This window comes from Ambystoma mexicanum, chromosome 9 (genome assembly GCF_040938575.1).
Source record: "Ambystoma mexicanum isolate Mex_15411 chromosome 9, UKY_AmexF1_1, whole genome shotgun sequence".
In the NCBI taxonomy this organism is placed as follows: domain Eukaryota; kingdom Metazoa; phylum Chordata; class Amphibia; order Caudata; family Ambystomatidae; genus Ambystoma; species Ambystoma mexicanum.
The window spans coordinates 1,261,731,416-1,261,757,087 of record NC_090931.1 but is presented as its reverse complement, the minus strand read 5'-3'; the positions used below and the strand labels follow the sequence as shown (position 1 = coordinate 1,261,757,087).

The following is a 25,672-nucleotide window of genomic DNA, read 5'->3' as shown; positions in this document are numbered from 1 at the left end:
CCACCAGAGCGATCGCAGCTACCACGGCATTCCTATCTGGTGTGCTCTTGCTGGACATCTGCAGGGCTGCTACGTGGAGGTCGACGCACACCTTCACGAAATTCTACTGCGTCGATCGGGATTCCAGGGAGAAGTCCAGGGTCGGCCAAGCAGTGCTGCGCAATCTGTTCGCCTAAGGTGAGCCTGGTGAGGAGGTAAGAATTGCTTAATGTTGAGTTTGATGTAATGCTTAATGTTGAGCCTTTGCCACCTCCCGTGGTTGTGCATGTGTGTACTGCTATGTATTCTTTATTCATGAGCATGTGAATCCATGCCAGACCCCATGCTGGAGAAGGAACAAGTTACTTACCTGTAACTGTTGTTCTCCAGCATGGGTCTGGCATGGATTCACATGCGAACCCTCCCGCCTACCCCTCTGCGGCTCTTCACTTGGTCATACTGCCACTTCACGTGCTACCAAATCTGAAGATGGCTGCCAGAGGCGGGGCTTAGGTAGAGGGCAGTCATTGGCTGCGGTCAGTATGACGCAGAGATCCGTGATTGGTTACTAGTACGAAAGACAGATCAGAAACGAAACTGATACTGATTTTTTCTTTACCGAGGATTCCCAGCCTGACGACGGGGAATATTCATGAGCATGTGAATCCATGCCAGACCCATGCTGGAGAACAACAGTTACAGGTAAGTAACTTGTTCCTTTTGTGTTAAAGAAAGTGGAACTGAACCAGTTGAACATTGGTGATTTGGAAAGTAACCACTGTAGAATCAACTGGGTCTACGCTTGGGCAAGGAAAGCCTGACCCATTGAAAAAGTGTGAACCAGAGGGCTTTTGGGTTCAAGGAAAGGGGACCCGGAGAAGCCTAAAGAACTTGTGAGGAAAAAAGGTAGTGTGAACTTTTTGCACAGTGAATCCTGAGAAACCTGTGGAACCTTATACTCTTGAGTGCCTTGAACTTGGGGAAGAGAGCTGCAGAAGAGCTCCATTGCCACATTAACTTTACTTTGAATATTATTGAGCTGGTCATATTTCATACACCCTGTTATTCTATAGATGTGAGGGCAAGCATAGGTTTTTGACGCTGACAGTATTTTGTTTTGTACTGACAGATTTATATTTCCCTTAGTTTGCTTTCCGTTAGGGAACATTAGGGCAAGTTAGGCGTTATACCATTCTGATCATTGAAAATAAAGGTTTTATTTTATTTATTTTTATTTTTATTTAATGTGATAGTTTTATATAAACAAAACTTTACACATTCAATGAAACATAACATTTCTTGCAAAAGTAAATAATTCCTTACATCATAATTAATAACCATTATTTCAGTCAGTCCATCGTTAGTGTAATCAGCAGAGATTCATTATCTTAAAATCAAATTCATACATATTTCAAATAAAAATAAGAACATAACATGTATCCAAACCAAAACAAATGGCAACTTCTAAAAACGAGTTTTGGCAAATTCTAGGTATATTGCACCATAAGAAAAATTCAAATAGCCCCAACGTGGCTCATAGCAGGCCAGGCTCTTAGTCATAATCAGTCTCTACATTTCCTAAAGAATACCCTTTCCCAGAGTCGTTGTTTGTATTCTTTTACCTTAATCAGAAGTTAATCCAGTATCACTCCTTTTCCTCCATGTTATAGGGCACTTCCCCTTACTACTGGTCCCCCATTCTTTTTTGTGCAATGGACCAAATTCTGAAAAGTGTAACTTTGGGTTAAGTGTATTGATGCAATAATACCAGAATTCATCAGTTCCCATGAACTCTGTATTATGCACACATTTCCAGAGGTAATTATTGTAGCAGTCAGTAAGCTGCGAGCTTAAGGTTAACACATGTCTTGCTGTTTCACGATTAGAGGGATCTCCGCATATTCTACAATACCTTGCAGATCCCCGGAGTACGGATCCCTGTAGTTGGGTGACAAGCGTAGGAAGGTGGTATATGCACATTAGCAAGATAAAACTCTCAATGCTGCAGAAGGACAGAGGTTTAGGTACAGTTGGCTCCGTTTGAAAGTATAGAGGACATACATCACAAACTTATAGTTCTTTAAGGTTACCAAGTGTAGGTAGTTATTCTGCCAATCCCACATCGAGATGCTCCTCTGAAGATGATAAAACATGCTTCCATTATCTTGTCCCCACCGCGGGGTCCATCCACTTGCTTCGCTCAAAGCAATCATGTCCCTTTCAATTTTACATTTCTTGATTGCTCCCACACCCTCTTTCACACACTTCACCAGAGGGTTTAAGGGATTATTCTGGATCTTGATATAGAACTCTGCTCTTTTACGCAAGTCAATAGACTTGAGCAACATAATCCCTAACTCCAATCTCAGGATTGCCATAGGGATGCAAATTCGCCTCCAATACCTCCCCTCAAGGATCTGTAACCATTCTAAGTTCATATTAATCAGGGATTCTAAGCCATAAACCACCATTGGCACAAAACATTGTAAGTACAGTTGCTGCGCTCCCCAGATGGAGTAGCCACTCTTGTCGTATGTGAATTTATATATCAGAGCCGTTAATTGGGCAGCTTTTACTTTACGGGCCTGGATGCATAGCAGGTGACTCCCCCTGCCATTGAATACCACTCCAAGATATTTATACGAGTGAGTATACTTGGTTTCAAGGGAACCTAATTGCATGCAGTGGTGAGCTACCTTGCCAGAGGTGAACACGAGTACTTCAGTTTTACTGTGATTAATAACTAATTTGTTCGCCTCTGCGTATTGCCATAGCTTTTATGCCGATCTGTGGAGCCCACTAAAGGTATGGTCAAGGACCACAATGTCATCTGCATATGCCAATACCACACAGTGAGTCTTGCCTACCTCCGGGGGGCAGTTCAAAATTCCCTGCAGATATTCCGGAATATCCGACACAAATAAGTTATAGAGCAGCAGGGCTGTAACACACCCCTGCTTTACACCTCTTAGCTGAATGATAGGACGACTCATGTTACCTCCATTGTCCAGTCTGAGCTGGATTGTAGTGTTTGTGTGAAGAAGCTCTAGGTAGTAAATAAGAGCAGGATGGCAAGAACACTTTTCGAGTTTATGCCATAGGAAGCTTCTATTGACAGAGTCGAAGGCTGCCCTAAAATCGATATAAAGGGCATAGAGAGGTGGGTTATTAGGTTTAACGCTTTACTCCTTAATGAGTCCATAATAAAGAGATTATGTGCTGTAGAATACCCAGCCCTAAAGCCACTCTGAAAACAGTCTAAAATCCCCACCTTTTCCACCCAAGCTTGCAAAACTTTTAGTAGAAGTGAAGCAAGCATCTTTCCTGTGCTGTCCAGCATGGAAAGTAGGCGATAATTAGCGGGGTCAGTTCTATTACCTTTTTTAAAGACTGGGATCAGAATGGACCTTTTCCATGAACTTGTAATTCTGCCCTCAGCCAGAACCTTCTCAAATAATATTTTCATAAGACTCGCCCAGAACTGTGGATTATTTTATATTACCGTATTAGAAAGACCATTAGGGCCTGGTGCTCAAGACGATTTTAGTGAGTTGATTTTACTTACTAGCTCCTCAGTTGTAACTTCAAAAAGTGGAACAATTTGCAAAGCCCTATCGTTCACCCCTTCCAGTGAGTCCCTATTGCTGTTACGGCTCTCAAGAAAAGATGTCCATTCTGGAGTATCTATAGGGTTAATTGTTGGCACTTTCCTGTTACCTTTGGCCTCCCCCAGTAAGGCCCAGATGTTCTGGGTGTTTTTAGTGCACAATATACTCACTTTAAATTTAAAAAAAAAGCGTTTATTTATAACACAGCACAACGGGGAACATGTACTTTGACATTTGTTTGCAACCCCATAGCATGCATATAGGTCGACATTACCCCTATTCCACCCCCTTTATTCCAAGATGGGTCTTATCTCTCAGTTTCTTTCGGTCAGGCCAGGCTCTGAGTGTTCGCTGGTTGATTGGAGGGCTCTCGCTATCAGTTGTGGCTTATGGGTCAGGGCCGGGTGGTTCTGGTCATAGTCTAGTAGCGGTGCCCAAATGTTCATAAAGCGATGGAGAAGGCCCGCTTTGGCCGCAGTGACCTTTTCGGCAATTAGGATGTCCCAAATTTTGATCCACCAAAGGGTCGTCAGGGGGCCCTCCGCGGACATCCAGGTGCGTGCCACCGTGATTTTGGCTGCTAGCAGGAGTTGGGTTATCAACGCAGCTCTCCGTCCTGTCCTTGGGTAGGAGTCTGGGATCGGAATCCCCAGGAGGACCTGCTCGGGGGCCAGCGGTATTGTCGTTTGGGTAACCTCCATTATTGTGGTGAGGCATTGGGCCCAGAACATCCTCACCTTGGGGCATGTCCACCACATATGGAAATAGGACCCTGTAAGGCTGCAACAACGCTCAGCATTGCGGGTCCAAGGCCTGCTGTAAGTGGTGCAGGCGAAGGGGGGGTGGGAGTACCAACGCAGCAATAGTTTGTGAGCGCATTCCCGATTAGTGATGCAGGGGGAGGCTGAGTGCGTCCTTGACCAGATGTCTATCCAGGAGTTGTGCTCTATGCCGTGACCTAGGTCCGCCTCCCATTGGGTCATGTAGGTGGGCTTGGTGTGGAAAGGGTCTTCCTGTAGTAGTTTATAGAGGGCTGAGATCTTCCCCTGACTGGCAGATCGTTTATTTTGATCTCCAGTGGGGCGGGAGCTTGGGTCGCCGCTGCTCCGGTCTGGGGGGTGTGAGCACCAATGCCTCAGCTGGACATAGGTGAATGTGTCAGTCTCTGCCAATTGGAAGGTGCGTTTGCATTGTTTGAAGGTACAGGAGGAGCCCCCCTCAAAGAGCTATCCCAGTGACTCTAGACCACTCGCCACCCAGTTTCTAAAGTTCGTTGGACAGGTGCCCGGGGAGAAGGCTGGTTTATGAAAGATAGGGGAAAAAGGTCTCAAGTCTCCTGGAATCCCCTTGTGCCTGCGGGCCCGATCCCAGGCTTTCATTGATTGTTTTGTGGAGGACAGCAAATCTGGCCAAGCTCGGCGCAGGGCGGGGGTGATGAACGGTAGAAAGGGGAGGTGGAGAGGAAGGCGGGATTGTTCGATCTCCACCCATTTCAGATGGCCCACGGCCATTCCCCATGCTTGTAGGTGGGCCAGCTGTGGTGCGATTTGGTATTTGCAGAGATCTGGTACCCACAGGCCACCATGTTTCGTACTGCCCAACATGGTTCTTCGGGGAATACGTGCTTTCTTGCCCTTTCAGATAAGTTGATCATTTTCCGTTGGAGCCGCTGCACAGGGGCGGGCGGGATTGAGGCTGGTAGAGAGGAGCATGCGTAGAGGAACCATGGGAGAAGATTCATTTTGCATGCCGTGATGCGGCCTAGGAGAGAGAGATGGAATCGATTTGACACTCCACTGGAATGGGCTTTGTCGTTCTAGGGTTTCCTTCTCCTCTGTGCTCAGTCCCACTCCTAAGGCCATTTGTTCCCGAAATTGATAGCAAACCCTGTCAGGTCTCTCCAAGCTGATGAGGGCGGGAGGTGGGCTGGAGCGCCCCAGGAAGCTTCTGGAGGTGTCTGTGCTGGCTCAGGTAGCTAACAGCGAGGGGTTCCAGAGCCCTGGGGCCCATGAGAGAGCTGGTGAGGCTTAGGCACGGGGGGATAGTTTGTGTAGGCTTCAGGGAGACTGTCTCACCCCCTCTGAAATGACGGCTTCCAAAGGGGTGCAGATAGTGGGTAGGGTTGCAGTTGCTGAGGCACCCCAGTGTTAGATCGCGTGGAGAAAGGCAGGCTACCGGGAGGCACTTGTATGGGCTCAGCGGGTCTCCGCAGAGCAGATGGTGCTTCGGCTGCAGTGATTAGGGCAATCCACCCTCATTGGATGATTGCCGGTATTCCCGGCTGTGGATGCTCCTGTGCCCGGCTGCCAACTTCCAGGCCCCTCTCTTGGGCACCGGATCAGCCCCCAACCGCCGCCGCCAGCGGGAGAGGCCCAGGTGTCTATGACGGCGGGCCGCGCTGGAGTGTAGGTGGTGGAGAGAGAAGCCCAGGATCCGACTCCGTCGGGAGCGGGAGGAGGCCGATGGTGGCTCCCTCGGCCCGGGGCCCGAATCAAGAGGGGTCGGAGCGCCCCAGAGCAAGTAGCGGGTCCGATGCGGGGAGGGATCCAGGGTATACAGGCCGGCTGAGGGCGCAGATGAGGAGGCTTTGCCTCAGGGGGATCTGCCCTTCCAGAGCCCCATCCAAGCTGGGCGTTCAGGCAGCTCCCACCTGTACTTCCAGTGCGGGTTAGTGAGCGGGAGCTACCACGCTCTGCCAGCACGCTTAGAGGGGATCTCGCCCTCTGGGGATGGTCCAATGGCAACGAGAGCTGTCAGCGGGTTGCGGGATTCGGGCTGTGGCGACGCGACCACCATTTTGGACCAGTGTGCGCAGCACAGATGGTGGGTTCCCTCGCCGCATTACCATGGATCCCGGTCCCGTTATTTGTTGAAATTGCTGCGGACTATGCTCTACATCTTCCGCTGCTTGGATTTATTTATTACGGCCACCAGACATAGCGGGAACTGGAGATATTTCGTTGTTGCCGCGGACCTGAGCCGAGGCCATTAAAGGAGCTGCCTCATCGCTGGCGCTCCAGGCCACGCCCCTACTAGCCACCTATTCAATTTTTGAGCTTTTTTTTATAAAACTTTAACCAGGTGCGATATTTATTTTTTTAGCTTTCTGATGTTATTATGCATTACAATTACTGAGCAAGTAGTGGCTCTAAGCTTTCTTATGTCACCCCTAAGCTTGCGTTTGGTGTCCCGTATTTCTTATCAAAGGATATTTTTGGAGCTGACTCCTTATGGATGAGGGGCAGTCTACTTGAGGCATGATCACCTAAGAACACAGTAATCCAATTTTCGATTTCTTCAGGCGTCAGATCTCCAAATTTCCGGTCCGAAGTCAAGTCCCCCCGGCCAATCGCGCCACTTGCCTTCATGATATTTTTATCAGACCAAATAATGTGACTGGCCCCATGGTTTACATTGACCTGGCCACAGGAAACTTTTGAGGTGGTAACAGGAATCACATCCATACTCATAATCAGAGGATCATGGTCTCTCCAGGCACTCTCAGTTACTGTCATGTCCTGGATAGTAGAAGCCACTTCTGCACTCGTATGGATATAATCAATTGTACTCAGGTGTGGGACATTATGCCAGGTACTCTTACCCGGGCTATCACCCCGATTTCGACCATTTATTATTTCCCGGTCCCAACACCTGAAAAATGCTCGGCAACATTCACCCTCAGCATCTTCCAATTCATTAGACATCACACTATGTGTAAACAAACAGACATTATTAGCCATGCCCCCTCCCCCTTTGATATGACAATTTAGATCTCCAGCTAGAATAATATAGTGTGACTTGGTATCACTTTTTCATTGTCCTAATAATTCATGGAGCGCATCCTGGATTAATTCACGATGGTTGGCCCCAGGAGGATTATATACATTAACTAAGAGCATTTTTTCCCCAAGACTCCTTTATCATTATAGTAACTTCAATTGCACTAATGAACTCCTCATAGATCGTCAATATGTTCCTGCTAGGAACAGAGTTTTTAACCCCAAATAGGAGTTGGTTTTCAACTACATTTTAGTTGTCTGTGTCATCTATTGATACCATGCCTGTCTCACAGTAGGTAAAACCTATTGGTAAGGTTTAACACTCATTCAGTTAAGAAGAATAAAACGGCACCAACACAATTACTTTTAAGAAGTGAGGGACACAGTTCAATATAAGCAAACCAACGTATATACTTTTTAAAGCAGCAACCAGCAACTTAAATGTAAGTATACGCTTTAGGACACTTTGTAACTAATTCTATTAACGAGATACAGTTCCCACACAAACATTTTTAGTAACTAAGTACTTTTCACACTTGTTATCATCAAAGAAGAAAGCTTTATCTTTAAAAGTCCTTCCCAATTCTAGGTCATGAGTTTTATCAGAGGTAGAAGAGGGACCCTAGTGGTCTAGGAGCTAGCTGTAGGCAGGTCGTGATAGGGTTCGGTTGCAGGAAAGTCAGAGTTTGAGAGCATATCTCTTCAGACAAGTAAGTATTCACTTTAGAGTTAGTTGAAAGTGGGCAGGGACTTCATTGAAGGTTCCCTATAGGTGTACCAGCGTTGGGCTTGGGCGAATGGTATGGGCAAAAATCCCAAACACACAAATCACCCACTCCGCTTTGCAGGATCGACTTAAGACTTAAGGAAAGTATTACCCAAGCCAACACAGTCCCTTGGCAGAAAATAGCCCCTGGATGGATGGCTTCACGATGTAGCAGCACAGGGCCTGGTCCCTGGAATCTAAGTTTGGTAACAAAAGAAATTGACCTTAGAAGGGAACTCGCAGCAGCAGTCATCAGAAAAGGCTTTCAGCAACGGATTACTCAAGGCTTCTCGTGGCTCTGTGGATTTGGCACCCTTTTACAGGAACCAAATGAATGACGAATAGTGTCGGTCGGATTCTCTTCACTCTCTCGGTCCTGTTCTCTGGTGCGGGGACTTGAGGGATTCTAATCGTGTCTGTCGAGGTTCACCAGGAATTGGACTTCAGAAGACGTTGCACAGCACTCTGGCTCAGGGTCCCCTGATATTGGCGGTTTGCAGCCATGGAAGGTCGCAGCATGTCGAAGGATCGCTCATTGTGCAGATCTTCTTGAGACTAGCGTGTCTCACCAGGCTCTGGGTAGTAGTTGTCATTTACGGGACCCCCAGGTCGGATGCACGGAAGGGTTACACAGGCTCCGGTTACACAGCAGGCTCTCGGGTCACTGGAAATCGTTACAACCGTTTGTTTCTTCACCTTTCGCTTTGTATTCAGCTCCAGTGGTCGACTTGTTAGCAGCTTCCAGGATCGAGCATTTATCAGGAACTACAGCATAACTCCTGCAAACTTTCCTTGCAGTTTACAGAAAGGGGTGGCTGGACATCCAATCAGGAAAGCCACCCGCCCCACCCTCCTCAGTGGGAACTGGTTGCTTTCAGCCAAGCTGATAGACAAAGGGCTGCAGAGGTTTGGACTCCTTGCTCACTTCCTGCCTTCACAGACTCTCTGGAGCCTTGGCGGGGAACACAAAGGGCTCCCGACGAAGACAAAACTTCAACAAAGATCTTTCCCACCTAGGACGGCAGAGGAAGGCCTAAGAAAGAACACAGATATTTAAAAATGGGGCGAAAGGAGGAGCCTATCATTCTAGCACAATGGTGACCCTCCTTTGCATTACTGCGGCTGATTTGACACCCTGCGAGAAATATTACTAAAAAGTAATTAAGGTAAAACCACTGCCACTAGGCATTCAAGTTAACTTGTAATAGTAACACAAATGTTACCAGGTAAGTCAGAAAGGGGATACATTGAATCACTCTAGCTGCTTCACTATAATACATGTAAAAGGGATGGGAATCCCACTCTACTTCTTGGGAACAGTAGTTCACCCAAGAAATAATAAGAGAAATTATAAAGGGAAGCCCAAAGGGGTAAACCAGCTTAAGCCCAAATGTTATAGGGAACTATAACTCAAATCACACACTATGGAGAGACATAAAAAGGTCACCCATAAAAAGCGTAAAAGACTAGGTGAGAGGGGGAAAGGATTGCCACTCACCTACGTGTTCGGGAGAATTCTCTTAGAAGGCTAAATTCCCAAACCTAGTGAGTCCCCCAGCAGCTTTGCTGGATTTTTGGGGTTTGTTTTTTTTCTCCTGCTAAGAGTGACTCTTTCCCTCCCACTCTTGGGCATGATTTGAGGTATGTCTTTGACTTTTTGTGTGCTTATGGGCAATGGGGTCTTTTACTCCATAGGGTATCATCTGTTTTTAGTGTGTGTGTTACACAGCACCCTCAGTGCAGTAACACAGGGGTGTCATAGTGACCCCCAAACATAGACTCCATATCCTGGGACTCACTACTGTCTCCCAGGGCATGTAAAGTCACCATTGACTTTACTAGTCCAAAATTGTGAAGAGAACCAGTACAAACCATCATATTGTGGAAGTACTGGAAGGGGTTAAATCGATTGCCCCTGGGTCTGTTTCCAAGGGGGCACTGTCCAGTCCCCCCTTGTCGAGTTTCTGGCTGGTGGCAGTGGTTAAAAGCAAAATATTCCACCGGAATATTTCCTATGGGATTTTTCACATTGATTTTAAACGCACCACTTTTTGGTGCAATGTTAAAGATACCGCCGGTTTATTTATTTAATATGAAATCTCCGGTTGGGTCTTGTTGCCAGAACTCTTTTCTAAAATGGCGCTCATGTCTGTCTCTGTAACTTCAACCAAGGTCGGGCCCTTTGTTCCACTTTTTTGCGGGCTTCTCCACAGAAGCCCTCCAACTGGTGCCACTCTGTCTGGGTTGCACAGGATGTGTGGGTGGGGGAATTGGCACCCTGGACTGTGTTGCCTTAGCAGCTCAAGTCGCACTCTGTTCTGATTGGCCCAGTGGTGAGCCACCCGGCTCACCACTTAGCTTGTATGAGTGACAGCTAGGCTGTTGAATGGGCGTTTTTCTGCATAAAAGCAGGGCTTTTGGGACTGGAACTTCAGAAGTCGCCACAGAACCTAAGAAATCCGAAGAGGGGAGAAGCTGAGCCATCTGCAACAACGACACCACCGGTGGAGCCCTGCTGCAACGACCTCACCACTTTCCCGATGACAAGAGAAGATCTTCTGCTGAAAGAGTCTTCTTCCTCTGAGCTGGTGGGATCAACCAGTTCGCCATTTCGCCTTCCAGGACGTCTCTTGGTCGAATCGCCCATGCCAAGCACCCCGGCGGCCTGATAGCCAAGCTTCACCACAGTGACCGCGAATACCAGGGACGCACCTTTTAACCGACGAACTCCGTGGCTCGTTTCTTCCCTGGGCAGTGCAGCGACTCCAAGTTTCCTCCTCGACGTGATCCTCTCTTCCCCTGGTTGAAACCACGAACTGCACCCGCTGCCAGGAACAACTGCCACCGCTGTAGCTTCCTCAACTTTAAAGGTACTGTGTTCCACCTGGCCTCCCTTTCTACTGTTTGCTAAAAGTGACCCTTAAATCCTTGGCTTTCCAACTGGATTGGCCCCCAGACCTTCTAACTTTACCTTTTGAACCAACCCAACCTTTTTTGAAAATTTCTACAGAGACTTGAATGCATTTCTCAACTGTGTGATCTTGGGCACATTTCACCTTGCTCCATTTAAAGTGGGCCTGGCCTATGAACTTTGGCTCTACAGGAGACTCTGCATTCTTTAACTTGTTGTGGTCTTTTAAAAGTGTTGGGAACTGTTTTATTTTTATGACCTGCCTTTTTCTCTCCCTTTTACTCAATTATTGGAGTGCCATCTAAGTTACGAGCTCACCTCTGTTTTGACAAAAAGTGTTGTTTTGAGTTCGACTTGTCTGATAATTCTTATGGGAGGTGTGTATGCTTTTCTGATTGTTTTGGGACTTGCTTTTGATTAATAGTGCCAGTGTATTTTCTAAAGTGTGTGTTAAATAATTATATACTTTTGATAACAAGCTCTGGTCAGTGTTTGCTTGCTCTACTGTGTTTTTAGCCCTATTGTGTATACTCTATATACTGCCCTACTCTTCTTGAGAGAAGTCTTGACGGCTCAGCCACAGCTCCCAGGTAAATCTGGGTGGTGCAGACTGCTACCAATTGGGTTTACTGCTTACTCCTGTATTCTTATTCTTTTTTGCAGTGTTCCCCAGGGGGACTGCACAGGATTCTGCCTAACACTAAGGACAAGCGGAAATAATTACCAAGTCCAAGCAAAATGTTCTGGGGTTGACACATGTCAGGAAGATTTTTCACCAATATAAAAATCTTACCTAACACCTGCCCCTATCTGTTCACTACCTTTGTTGCCTGTTTGTAGTTATTGTCTATCCTTCCTTGTCTGCAAGACTGTTTGAGCGCCAGGGGACCACTCCAGTGGTGATAGTGCAGAAAACAGTCAACAAAAAAGGAGTCTTAGTCGTACACAATTTCTCATATCTTGCACAAAACGTTAATGCTGTTTTATGCTTTAAGCAAAATACAATGTAACTCTCAAAATCAGCAATAAGCAATTCTCACATTTCTCACGTTTTCAAAATGGCACATTCTCTACCCCTCAGGACCTTAATGCTGCTTTGCACACTTTCTATAAACACCACACAATACCCCTCAATTCGTTGAAACAACAGCTCAGCGCCACAAAGTGCTAATACCCAAAATTGAAACCTTGACGATGCACTAACCAAATAATGTCTCAACCGCTCCCAGTTAAAACCTAATTGTGCTTTCCTTTTCAAATAGGCTAAACGAATTTCTTTCCCTTTAATCTTTTGTTTTCGTCAATTCGCCCCTTTGCGTTAACTGCCAGGTTCGAATCACAGCTTAATTGTGGGCTGTATTTAACCCAACAACCGTTCAGGGTCACATGTAATTTCAAAAGGCACAAAAGCACATCTGCCACATTTCCGATTACTTTGTTCTGCCGCATACTCAGTGTGTGCTCCGTGCTCCTGTAAAAGACTCTTATCTGGAAATTAACCCCCGACCTTCCTCAGTGGAAAAGGAAGCAGACAGGCCCTATGCACAACGAGGTAAACAGGACTGTGGAGAGAAGCTGACCCTTTACTGACTGATGCCCACCTGTTCCTATGGGGAGAGAATTAAATCAGTTCCTGACAGGGTACCTACCTGTCTGTGGGACAGCCAAAAGAAATGTCTCTCTATAAATCTCTGTCCGGTAAGGTAGCTCAGCAGGTTGAGCGCTCGCTGCTGCGATCTGAGCATGATCTGCAGGTCGCAGGTTTGAATCTCGGCAAGGCCAACTCCGTCTTTCATCCTTCCGAGGTCGATAAATGAGTACCAATTTCGGTTGGGTGATATTGTATGTAAATATGTGCTCTGTAAAGCGCTTTGGATTAAGGCGCTATATAAATAACACATCTTTATCTTTATAATGCCAAAGAGAAATATCATTATGGGAATAGATTAAATGCCAGCCCTTCTATTTGTGAAAGTGCTGGTGTGTTGGGGTATAAATTGACTCTGTATCCTGGGAAAGTAGTAAATATGTCAGAAGTGTAAGTGCTTCTGGAAACCTTTGACTTGATAAAATAGACCCAAATGCTGTGTACTTTGGGAGATCTCTGACTCCTATTCTATGTAACGGCCAACTACTGAACGGCAGCCATATAAGCTCACGTTGCACATGCCTAGAATAATAATGTCATTGAAGTAATTCCCTGGTTATGTCATGTAGAGGGGTCCTGTTACTAGCTCAGAACCACTTAAGAAAAAAGGGAGAGGGTTGTTAACTCCCACTCAATTTTCCCACTTTAAATTCCCCCTTGAAAAATGACACTTTACACAGTAATGCAATAGAAACACCATTGAAGGAAATATAGCAAACATGCGTGTTAAATATGCATTTTTCTTTTCACAAGTGATTTGCATAAAATACGGACATATTTGTTGACTAAGGGGGAGGTGTTTATTTTCCATAAATGAAAAATAGTGAGATTTAGAGAGCAAAGATTTTATGATCTAATTGCATTTTTTAGAAAATGAAAGCTGTATCCCGAATCCTCATTCACTTTTCAACGCAGGGTGAATGTGCGCTCAGGGTTAAACCAGATGTACATATGGCGATGTGTGTGTTTTTAAAAAGTCTACATTCAAGTTGAATGCAGCTTTAACAATTCAGTTATTCATTGTAGTAACCATTGACATTGGGATTTCTTAGAGAATGGAACAGATATACAATTTGTTCATATTTTAAATTGGTTTAATTAATTCTATTTCATACACTTTCTGTGTAAATTGAAAAGTTTCTTGTCCCGAAAGCGGAGAAAGGGTGTAGGTATTTCAAACTGTTAAACTGGAATAGTCCAGGTTTATAAAAAAGAACTTTGTTAAATAAATACAAATTGTGCATGCCTGATTTGGGATGGGTGACAAATTCTCTCAAACTAGATGTCGTCTGATTACCATATCCTGCACCACTTTCTCCCCCTTTAACTTCCTGTTCTCTGCTCACCCAGGACTCCCAAGGAAATTTCGAATGGCAGTGCCAAATTAATTCATCATGTGCCTTAGTGCCGAAATGTCGCCAGTCATTTCCATTTTCTCAGGCCTAGCCGTGCACTATCTGGCAAACAAGCATCCTATCTGAACAATGCAGAGTAACCAGAAGCAATGTTATACAGAGGTTGACTATTCCCAAATGTCACCTGTCTATGGTATTCCCCACCCCAAATCAGATTTTGACATTCTATGTTCACTTGCATGACCGACTTCGAAAAACTATTTTCGAGACTTTTTCCAGCGTGTAGTTAAACTGTGTAGTTGTCCATATGTGATCCCTCCTCAACATTCATAAACGATATAATAATTCCTGGCTGCTGGGGTTACCCTCTGAATACTTAAAATGAATTTGTATATTTTCCTTTAATTATTAGCACTTCATTTTTTGTCGAATTTGTAAAGATTCCAATTTTGAAAAGTCGATAATGCGTTTTAGAGGTTTCAGAGATAAAAGTCCATTTACAAGTCTCCAGTAGCATCTGTTCCTGGCTACCACGATGTTTGGGTTCCATATTCATACAACGACAGTTTGTTTTTTCGATGGGTTTTTGCCGATTTGTTTTCTCTCGAAATGTTCCCCCATCCCATTTCAGTTTTACTCTATTCCCTTTCTCCCATACCTTATATACGTTTACCTACACCCCCCCCGCCCCTACATATTTTCCACTGGGTTTTTCCAAAGAAAAAATCGGCAAAAAACAGATCGAAAAAAAACAACTGTCGATGAATGAATGTTGTGCCGATGCTTGCCACTAGGGAGCCTTCTCGTGTATTTCTGCATTCTGTGAGAGCTGGACATGTTAACACTGTTTGTGTTTGCAGGCTATTTTGGACTTTAGTTTTGATTTATTTATTTTTTCTTTAGAATCTTTTCACTTGCTCACCTTGATTGCATTTTTTATGAGACCATTTGTTTTAATGTTCATTTTCTTTCAGGTAAGTGGTTCTGTCTGACAGTCCTATGCTATGAGGTCCCTCTGGTTAGAGGTTCGTGCATGCTTGGTCCTAATTGCCAATATTATTTGCTGCAGGGTGCCACCCCATTACCCTACTACCTCCCTTGGTCACAGGTTCTGCCCTATAAGCCACTTTGCCTACTCCAAGACAATCTCCCACTGGTGTGCACACTTGCGCCTACCTTTTAGGTCTGGTCATGCATGGTCTACTTCCCACACAGTATTGATCCTTTTGTAGAGTGTTAGGGTTGTCTTACCCAGGGATCCCTTGTGACATATCGAAACGTATAATCCTTCATAGCAGCCACTGTGCTACTTCTGGCCAAGGCCCAGTGACAAGCCAGGTGGCTCACAAGCATGATCGCCTGGAGAACGCACCAAGCGGAAAGAAACCTGCAGTTCACGTCGTGTAGAAACTTCGACTGCGGCACACCTTATTTCAAACCCAAATGCGTTCTCTAGAGCACTTTTCTAAGACCACCTAGTCCTCTTCAGTTCTGAGGATTGCTAGCCACCATATTGTGGAACCTTTGGCGCGCCTCCAAACATTCCTCGGAAGCATGCACACACTTTTATTGTGGAATTACTTCAAAGAGTACTTGTGGATGAAGTTCGTACAAACTATATATTAACTCTGCTATTGGTTACCTCTTCTTTTTTTTCAAATGTGTGGCATTTACAAAACATAGATACTGCTAAAAAAAACTGCTTATTCATCTCTGTCCATTATTCTGGGAAAGGTAACTAGAAGAAAGAGCCATAGCTACTCTTAATGTTCTACACAGGGCTCCCCAAAACATAGAGATGCACTGCAACTCTAGGCCTGAAACTGTTGTAGACTTTAACCCTTGCAGCCAAGAAGTCATGTTCAAAATTATCCGAGACCATTCAACAGCCTCTAGCAAAGCCTGCAGTGGTGTACAGTGTGCCACGTTAGAAAGCCTGTCCAATATCGCCAATATTATTGCATACTTGCAAAAATTCAGCAACCAGGTAAGATATTTCTAGTTTCGAAAATAATAATCAGCATATAAGGGTGGCATCACAGGAAACATCACATGATCTTTGACCTGATGACAACAGAATGGCATCACAAACCATGGTACCCTGATCGGATCATGAAGTACGCCACATGTTGCAGCTCGTATGTGTGGCAAATAATGTGTGCACATGGTGATTTTTGCAAATTTGGACGTGGGTTTTAACAAAAAGACACCAGCATCGGAACGCGAGCAAAGCAACGTATTATTGTACAAAAAAAGATTGGTGCTCTTCTTTTGAACTCCGGACCTTCTGCCTCTCCTTCACTGCCCTCCCTGTAACAATTACAGGACCCAGGCCTCATCAGCCTGCCTCTGTACCTTGATATGCATGTGTCCCAGGTTCCTGCTAATCTGTGCGCATGTGCCCTTTCCCAGCTTCCCTTTTGGGTGTCGCTCAGAAGAGTATTTACAGTGCACACAGACAGTTACCACCTTCTCAAGCATTCATAATGTGCAAGCCATAGCAGTTATCTGTCGTTTGCTTTTTTCTGTTAAGAAAGCCAAATTAGAACAACTAGTCTGAATATCCCTTTTCCAGACCTGTGTACATTTCCCCCACTCTGTGTGAGTGACCATGCAAACCTATTTAATTAGTCCTATAGCAATGTTGAGTATTCAAATATCATGCCCAGCTTCTCCTCACTTGCGGGGAAAAGCAACATTGCTGTAACATTTTCTTACACAGCATTAGGGCAATATGCAGAAATACACAGTGCTTTTCAAGCAATGTGCATATTCATTAGGCTTTGACATTAATGAATGCTATGCAAATCCTATTCCTCCTGTAAATCGGCGGTTTCGCTGAGCACTTGAGTAACACCACCTAACACAATTAGGGAAGTCAGGGGTGTTGTAAGCAATTCTGTTTTCCCTGCAAAATAAAAGTTTGTATGAAGATTCATGGCGTTTTTTAACTCTTCTTGGACTGTCCCATAATATCAAGGTGAGGCTTTAAAATGTCTTTGCATGCAAAGTTTTGTCTCTTTGCAAATATCCCACTGAACATTTTGCTGATACAGTCCCCAGTGAAGTCTACCATGTCACTTTTTATGAAGCCCTGCTAGCTAGTATTGTAGTATTGGGTGGGGGTGAGGGGTCCAGGGGCCTACAGGCACCCACAAGCACGTTCTTTGGAGGTGAAGGACTATTGAGCCCCTTTCACAATCCTTTTCAGATGTTCGGCAGTAGAGTACAGTGAAGCATATGTGGTGGTTGTTCAACTTGAAGTTAACCACACTGGGAACATCCCAGATAAGCCACCTTACGTTAGGACCTTCAAATCAGATCACAACTGATATAAGTGTTGTATGGAACTCATGGTGGCAACAGTGATCACAGTTCAAGGGTGTTTATTAAACTGTTTGCATGGGTGAGAAAACTGCCTAAACTAAACCTAAAGCAAAGATGGGAGCAAGCTACGACCATCAAATAATAATAAGGCAGACCTAGTAACGTCTTGTCAAATTAAAAAGGGCCTATACTAAAAAAAAAAATGTCAATCCTTACCACTTAGAAAAAGAGTGTGTAATGTTCACCAGGAAAGAAACAAGTGTTCACTGAATAAGTCAGGATGGTATGTCGGGGTCTCCCGTCCTCACGTTTTTAGCACAGGACAAGGTGGGACTCCTGAGTACAGCACACTCCTGGACCTCTCCAGCACGATGTTCACAATACGAGAACCTTCAAGGGTCAAGTCTTTCCTCAAAGTTTCTTGCCTTAGAAGGCTTGCTGGATCAAAACAACAAACAAACCAAAAGTTCTTTCAGAGGTTCATGCACTTTTGGGCGATTGCTCTTCACCCCTAGCACCTCCCTCAGCCGGGCTCGGATCCTCTTTGCAAAATGGGCCTCCATCGGGTTCACTATGGCCGTTCGAAAATTGCTCGTACCATTCAGGAGCTTTAATGTCTTTTAAACCAACAACACTGTGGACAACCCTCAACCAGGTTCACTCTCGTCGACACAGTGTTCCTGGGTGTATTACTCTTCACCCCAACTCGTAGGCATCCCTCAGCCAGGTTCAAGTTTGCCACATATACAGTTCACTTTGCTTTATCTCAATGCGGTATTCACTCTCAGTAGCTTTACCCTTGACATCCCTCTGTCGGGTTCACGTAGCCTTTCTTTAACACAGTTCATGAATTTCTAACGCAGTTCATAATTTGCTCATTCTCATCAGAAAGCCGGGTTCCCTTCCCCTAGCTTTCGCTTGGTAATGGGTCATAGACTTTCAATTGTACAAAGGATTTTACGTGATCCTTGTAGGTCCACTCTTACATCTCACCCCGCCCTTTCCTAGGGCCTTCTGATACTTGCAGTTTCAACACAAAACAAAAGGGGGCAAGAGTCCTTCGAATTATCACTTCTGTGGCACCTGACCACTCTGCAGCTGGCCCTTGTCTGGGCTTTCCCAAAAGTTCACACACACAGAAACACTCCTGAAGTTCCTTGCATTCATATCATGTTGCTACTTGCAACCTTGGGCTCAACCTGGTCCAGTTTGCTATCCGCTTCCTCCGACTCACCAGCTTTGTTGAACCCATTGGCTTGTTTTGCTTCTGGAGTCAAGGACGATACCACGGTAGGCAACCTGCCTCCCTGCCTGTGCTATCAGTAGGGGAGGCCTCTGTGCACCGTTGACATCTGTTCCTCCACACGCCAGCTGTGACTTGCGGTGTTATGAATTCCCTTTCAGAGGCTTCACAGGTCTGAGTTGAAAAGGGCAGAGGCAGTTCCCCCTTCGTCATCCTTCCAGGTCTCGCTGCCTTTCTTCTCCGTTTGTACTGCCGGTTCTCTACAGCTGTGTCCTTGTGCGTTCAGCCTTGCCCGTAGTGTGCTCTCGTGCTCTGCCTTTTATCCCTATGGGGAAGGTAAAGGGCCTTCAGGTGTGCGTGGTTGTCAATTGCCTGACTCTGTCTGACCCGTGTGTTGGGACATGTCAGGTAAACAGCTCTGGTGTTAGTCCGTTTTCTGTAACGGTGTAAGAAAGTGTTTGTGTTGGAAAAAGGGTGGGGGGGTGTAGAGCTTCTAAATTTCCACACTTCCTACACAAATGTTAGTTTACTAATTACGCATGCTCACAAAGCGGCTCATTCGGCAGTTTGCGGACATGGCAAAATAATTGTACGCACAAAAGGAAATCATTTCTGCACTTACAGAAAAATATTTGGAGGGACCATTGGACAATGCATCGTTTTGAGCCAACGTTCTCCCTTGCTTGTAGCTATTCCTTCAAAGTGACAGTACACTCCTTATGCCCTTGCTCCCTACTATGGGAGACTGTTCTGATAAAAGGATGCTCTGACATCTCAAGAGCATACAGGGTTTTATTTAAATATTGTTGTCTGTCACACAGAGCTGCATTGCGGTGTGTTATTGTTATTGGCGGGTTCTGCGCTAACCATCTTCACAGAAAGAACGCATTGAAAGACTTATCATGTGATCTGAAGTTGAGACGCACAAAAAACTTGCTGCGAGCAGTATCTTTCCACTATTACCGAAACTACTAAAGTCATTTATGACGTAGTGCTGCATTGTATTCTTGTATTCCTACATGGCACATATTACCCATAATCATCCGGTCCACTTGTTTGAGCTTTGTATCAAAGGTACAGAAGCCACTGAGTGTGCTCTCTGCTTCACAAAGTTGGCATGAAGGGCTTACATACATTAGTTAGCCTCATCTAATCGTTTAACCTCAATTTGAGTATGTTTTAAGGGTATTCACTGGTACACTCTTAGCAGTGTGCTAGCATAGGTACTGCAGAAGAAGTAAGTGTGGGACTGTAAAGGCTGGTGATCCCCAGAGGGCTACTGCTCCAGGCTTTACACCCACAGCGGGTTAGACTGATGGTATTCATTTGAATGAATCAAACCACTGGGGAGATAACCATTGAAAGAGAAATTGAAGCGGGTGCAGAGTTAAGGGGCAGTGGCACCTGCAAGCTCCTTGATTTTTTATGGGTGCAATGGGATCAGTGGGAGCGCAGGATGAGTTATGGCTGGTTATGGGCTCAGTGGGTTAGGTGGCAGTTAAGTGAGATGGAGAAGAGAAGTAAGCGTGGCAAAGGAGGTGGGGGAGAGAGGGTGGACGTGATGGAAGAGCGTTATTTGTTGAAGATGTAACAGGCCGCCCTCTGCAGACAGTGAAGAAGATATGAATCTTTTCTATTGGTTGAGGAGAAGCATTACCTGTCGATAAGCATAGAGAGGATATGAGGTCAGTGTACGCAAATTGACTGAGATACAGGCAAGGAGAGAGTCCACGTAAGCTGCAACTTGAGTTGTGACATTCATTTTCATTACGCTAATTCTGAACTCCGTGTGCCAATTCACTATGTCTTGAAATATGTTTACAAAATGTTTTGTCATGAACGGTTTGAAATGTTCTAATTCTTCTATTTTCCTCCTTATTTAAAGGTTTCACGTTCGTTTGCACACCTCTTTGCTCTATTTGACTCTCTTGTAAGGACATTTCTTTTGATGACATGTTCCCCATCCTGTCTTAACTATGGCTTTTTCCTCCTCTTTTCTGTGTGTGTATTGTTCATACTTTAGATTTACTGACATTGCAATGTGAGTACATTCTAGTTTCTTCCTTTACGGATTGGACGCCCTGCTGTTATGTCTTCGATGCTTCTTATTATAACAATAGTACATTGCTTAGCTGAGCGTGCTAAACAAACTGCCTGTCATTTGGCTGCTGTGTGAGCCCTTCTTTCTATGCATGGTTTGTTGACATATGCTCTCCTGGTGATAAAATAAACGCAATCTATAACTTAACGTTTTTAAATGATAAAGATGTTCCTTTGAAGAATTCATGTTCTTTGTACTTATTTCAAAAATGTATGCTAGTTTTATCTCATCACCTAACCATTTTCTGCTACAATGGCATGTAAAGGAAGCAGTTTCTGCTGAAATCCCTCCATTCGAATTCGACACCTGGGGAGTTTAGCTATGTACATAGGCAATTTCTGCTGAATCTCGCATTCAAGTGCATATCAATTAAGATGCACACCTGGGGTCTTCTGTCGTTTTCATTTATTTCTTTAGCATATCACACGAATTCCCGATTCCTTATCCTCCTTCCTGCGATGGCTGCGTGATACTGGATTTTGTATTGTTTTTGCTGAGTACAATCTATGTTCTCTGGTGTTGGCAGGCAGCAGTGTGAACAGGAACATCAGGATTACCCCTGATGGTGATTTCGAATTCCCAGAAAATCGAAATGGTTTTTTGAATGTCAATTATTTTATTCCTTATAAAGCCAGCTTTTGTGTGTCAGTGGGTCTCATTACGTGTCCGGCGGTAACCGAGGTGGTAAAACTGCCTGGTTACCGCCGGACTCGTATTACCATTCCTCCTCTGTGATTCCCGGAATTACCGGGGCATTACAACCCCGCTGGCCCAGGAATTCCGGAGGCGGAATGGTGTAAATCCCCATTCCCATTGAGTCCCATAGAACTCAATGGGAATGGGGGTCATGAAAACACCGACACCATCTTGTGATGGTGCCAGTGTTTCCTCGTCCGCCTGCAGGTGGGCGGTGTTAAACCCGCCAGGTCAGACCTGGCCTTGATTGACGCCTTTGCCTGCAGGAGTCGTGATCACCCGGTATGGAAATAACGGTGGCGGCGGGTTTACCGCGACCGTTGTTTCCATACCGGGTGAGTTGTAATGAGGCCCAGTGTCCAAAATGGAAGGCATTGTATTACCAACATTTCTTAAAAGCACCTGTTCTAGCCTAAGTTAATACACTGTTATTAGTCTTAATCGATATGTGAACTTGTATGTTATACTATATACAATGTACCTGATCTTGCATAACTTGGATGCACCGAACATATAATCTTTCTATTGTGTAAATGAGAGATCACAGGGAGACTGCAGGCAGAGGATATTGGGGAAAGGAATATGCACAAAATTACACAGGGAGTTTATACCCATTCACAGCATGCACACTAACTTCCAGATTCTGCAACACGAGACTCTGTTTACATATCTATTAAAAGTGATGTGGGGTAACCACTCAGAAGCTCCTTACACTCGGCGGGCTCCACAATAATTTTCACAGCTTTTAGCCTTAGGGCACTGAGCCATGTCTACATAATATATGTCCACGTATAGGACAAGTGATGTCTGGGTCTTTGAGCTAGCAACACGTGGTATTGTATAAGGCAACATGCAACAATACCCACAAAAACAAAGACCTAATCCAGGTTGGTAGCTGGTACACAAGCAAACCTAACTATCAAACGGTAGCACGGAAACCTGTAATATAAAATGGTGATAAACAGAATTCCTTTCAAGCAAAGAGAAAGAACAAGTTCAAATGAGTGCTTAAGATAGAAAAGAAAACCTATGTTGGCACGCCTCTGCGGGCATGTACATCACACACAAATCACAACAGGGAACCAAGGATGCAGAGCAAGGAAACCAGGAACAACCCCAACAAGAAACCCTTCCCCCTCCACTCCCCATCCATGAAAAGAGAGGTCAAAGAAAACAAACACATACATCCTCTCCCTCCTCACCAAGGAAAGGAACGAAAACGGAAATTAGAACTGGAAATATGAAGGCCCTTAAAGCAGTAGTTCACAATGTACTCGGTGCAAGGTCAAACTCTGGAGTCCACATCCTAGCTGTGCACTTTAAGGAACAATAGTTCCTGGAAAACATGCTGGAACATGATAGTGTTAAACAGGAAAGAAGGGAAACAAGAACATCAAGGACTAGAACTCTAGGGTCTACGATTGGAGCTATTAACTGGAGGGTCAGTCTCAGTAGGAACACTGCATCAGTGACCGGACTGGACTGAAGCAAACTGATGCTTTTATAGCAGACTAATGCTCACATGTCTCAGGTGTGATCAAACCTACCACCTGACAGCCAGAGTTGTTCTGCATTGTCACAAGTGTGGTACTGGTGTCCGAAATAAGGCCAAGACAAATGCTTAGAGAACTCCCACTGCTATTGGGGAATTAAAATATATATATATATATATATATATATATATATCTGAGGCTTGTGGCATCTGCTTAGATCACATGCTGTGCATAGGCCGACATCTAGTGGAAGCTGCGGAGTATTACAGTTGTTTTCGAACCACTAAAAGGGACTTCGACAGGGCATGCCAGTAATAATATCCCTAGTGTGACATCCACTGTACCCATGATCCCTCACGCGTCGAGGTCCCTCAGATTGTTTTTTTCCGTCATTCTAGACAGACGCGTACCGCAGAGTTCCTTTCGGCGTAAAGCCATTGACTATTTATAATTAGCGATAGTATTTATTTCTGTCCCTGGATGGGGCCTCCCTCTCGAACAGCCTCCCTGCCACTCTAAAACTTGAGGAGAACCATTTCTGGTTCCGGAAGCACCTCAAGACCTTTCTCTTTGCTTCTGCCTTCTCCCCTCCTCTCCCCTGCTGATTCTACTCTTCCTCGGAACCATGCACCTGGCCACCCTCTGTCCTCCGGGCCCAGGTACCTGCTCATCTTGCCAGCCTCACGCACTGCCTCCGGACCACCCTTTGCACTGGGGTCTGTATCTGTACCCATACAGCCCTCCCCTTTTCTTCCTGCACTTTGACCTATCCGGCCTGCTGCCATAACCCAGCACTTGCCACTTGCTGGCTGCACTCCCATTGTTTGTTGCCTTTTTTTTCATTAATTTATTATTTTAGTTTTTTCCTCCTCGCTCCGCACTCTCCTTTTGTTCCCTCTTCCATGCACTTCTCCCCCTCCCCCCTGCACTTGTGCGTTCTCAATGTCACTGGGCCTAGTAAGATCGTTGTTTTTGTTCTCCCCTTTTCCCCTTCCCTTGCCTTGTCGCACTCTGAAACACTTGTGTATGAGCCAATAGAAATAAAATATCAATATCCTTTCACCGACCTCTGAAACACCATGCCAGTGAAGACAGAAAAACTGCCCGTCGAAGACTACCGCGACGGAATGTTTGGCCTCGGAAGGCTGCCCCGGGCCTCAGCCCAGACAGTAGGGAAAGAGAGGGGAGGTAATTTTAGGAATGCATATACTCCCCTTCCTACACTTTGTTCGCCCAGCTGCCATACCCACAGCCATAACCATTACCTATAATTATGGAAAATACACCTTTTAAATTTTGCCCTAAATATAATCACAAATTCCAGTGGTAAGACAAACACTTTGTAATTTGTGTCTTCCAAGAGACCACGTCGAAACGTCTTGTCGAGCATGCAGGCTCTTCAAGCCAAAGACGTTAAAGGACTGCTCCACGAAATGCTGGACCCAGTACGCCAGGCAGCTCGAGGCCAAGGAGGTGGAAGGCGCCTTCAGCGATGGCAGTGACGCCGTCCTTTTGGACGGTGAGGGCGACGGAGTAGCTCCAGCTACTCGAGCGCCGGCCCCCGACCCTGTAGGACAGGCCGGCGGCCATGTTGTGGGGACTACACCCGGCAGCGGTAGCGCTACAAAAACTCACACCACTAAACACATAAGCCCAAGTCGAGACTCGACACATGGGTCGAGTGATCGGAACCAAGGGAAAGGTCAGCTGAGTCCCGTCCTCTGGAAAATCTCGCTTGAGATCGCCACAAGACAGGACCCAACCGGCGAAAGACGGCAAGGGTGTCGTTCGAAAAACTCCCTCCCCGATCGTCCGCGAACAAGGCCTTGGCTTTACCAACAGCGAAATTCGACACTCGATGTCAGATAAGGCGACATGCCCCAAGAAGTCTGTTAAACATTCCTCTGTGCCCCATGGGGGTCGGGGAGGACATCACAAAAATACCTCTAAAACCCCTCATAGGGACAATAGCCCTCAGAAGGAAAAGTCTAAATCATCCAAGCCCATAGCAAAACCTACAGAATCTAGGTCTAAGGTGGTACCTCCCACAGATGAGGACCTAGGACTTTCCCCTCAATCTATAATAATCCCAAATTCCAAGGAATGGTCTTCACAGGACATTGACAGAGTGATGAGAAGAATAACCTTTATGGCCAATTTATTCGAGAAAACCCCTGATTACCTTTAGAGCTTCAACTCCACTCCTCCCACCACAGCTCTTCTGGCTCCCAGGCCTCTGCCATGCCTACTAAACCCCCTTCTTAGATGTCTCGTTCAGATGCTCCTTTCCAGAGTACAATAATAGAGATCTATGACCCTGAACTAGACCAAGAAGATCTCTCCTTTGTAGAGGCTTCTGACCCTCCGCCTATTAATGAGGGTACAGAGGACCCTTATTATGGGGATGACGAGGACCCAGAGGCAGATCAGGAGGCTAATATGTACAAGATTCCCCTCTTAATCAAGACACTCCAGTTTTTGATTCCCCTATCGATAATCAACCCCTCCTTAATGAAGCCAAGGCAACTGAGCACTTTCAGATTGACACCCAGGAGGTACAGGAAGATAGAGACTTTGCAGAGCAAATCCTTGGGGACAAAAAGACAGTGGCCCCAGTTTATCCCACTACTGAAATCAGTACAGCGCAGAATACAGCCATATTTAGAAGCCCCCAATCTCACACGGGCCGTAAACCCACGTGTGGAGAAGTCATTCAGACCTGCACCTTCAGACCCTTTATTAGAGGGCAACTAAAACCAGACTCTT

The 25,672-nt window shown here is 45.4% G+C and overlaps 1 protein-coding gene across 2 annotated transcripts in view; it reads left to right on the top strand.

Annotated features, from left to right (window-relative positions):
- CCDC93 (coiled-coil domain containing 93) overlaps positions 1 to 25,672 on the top strand; it is a 2,015,088-nt gene that overhangs the window by 458,875 nt on the left and 1,530,541 nt on the right. The window contains exon 8 of one of the 2 annotated variants that reach the window (XM_069616592.1): positions 20,640 to 20,657. The exons of the other annotated variant lie outside the window; for it this stretch is intronic. Within the exon in view, the coding sequence (XP_069472693.1) occupies positions 20,640 to 20,657 (18 nt within the window). The remainder of the gene's footprint in view (positions 1 to 20,639; positions 20,658 to 25,672) is intronic. 2 annotated transcript variants of the gene reach the window in all.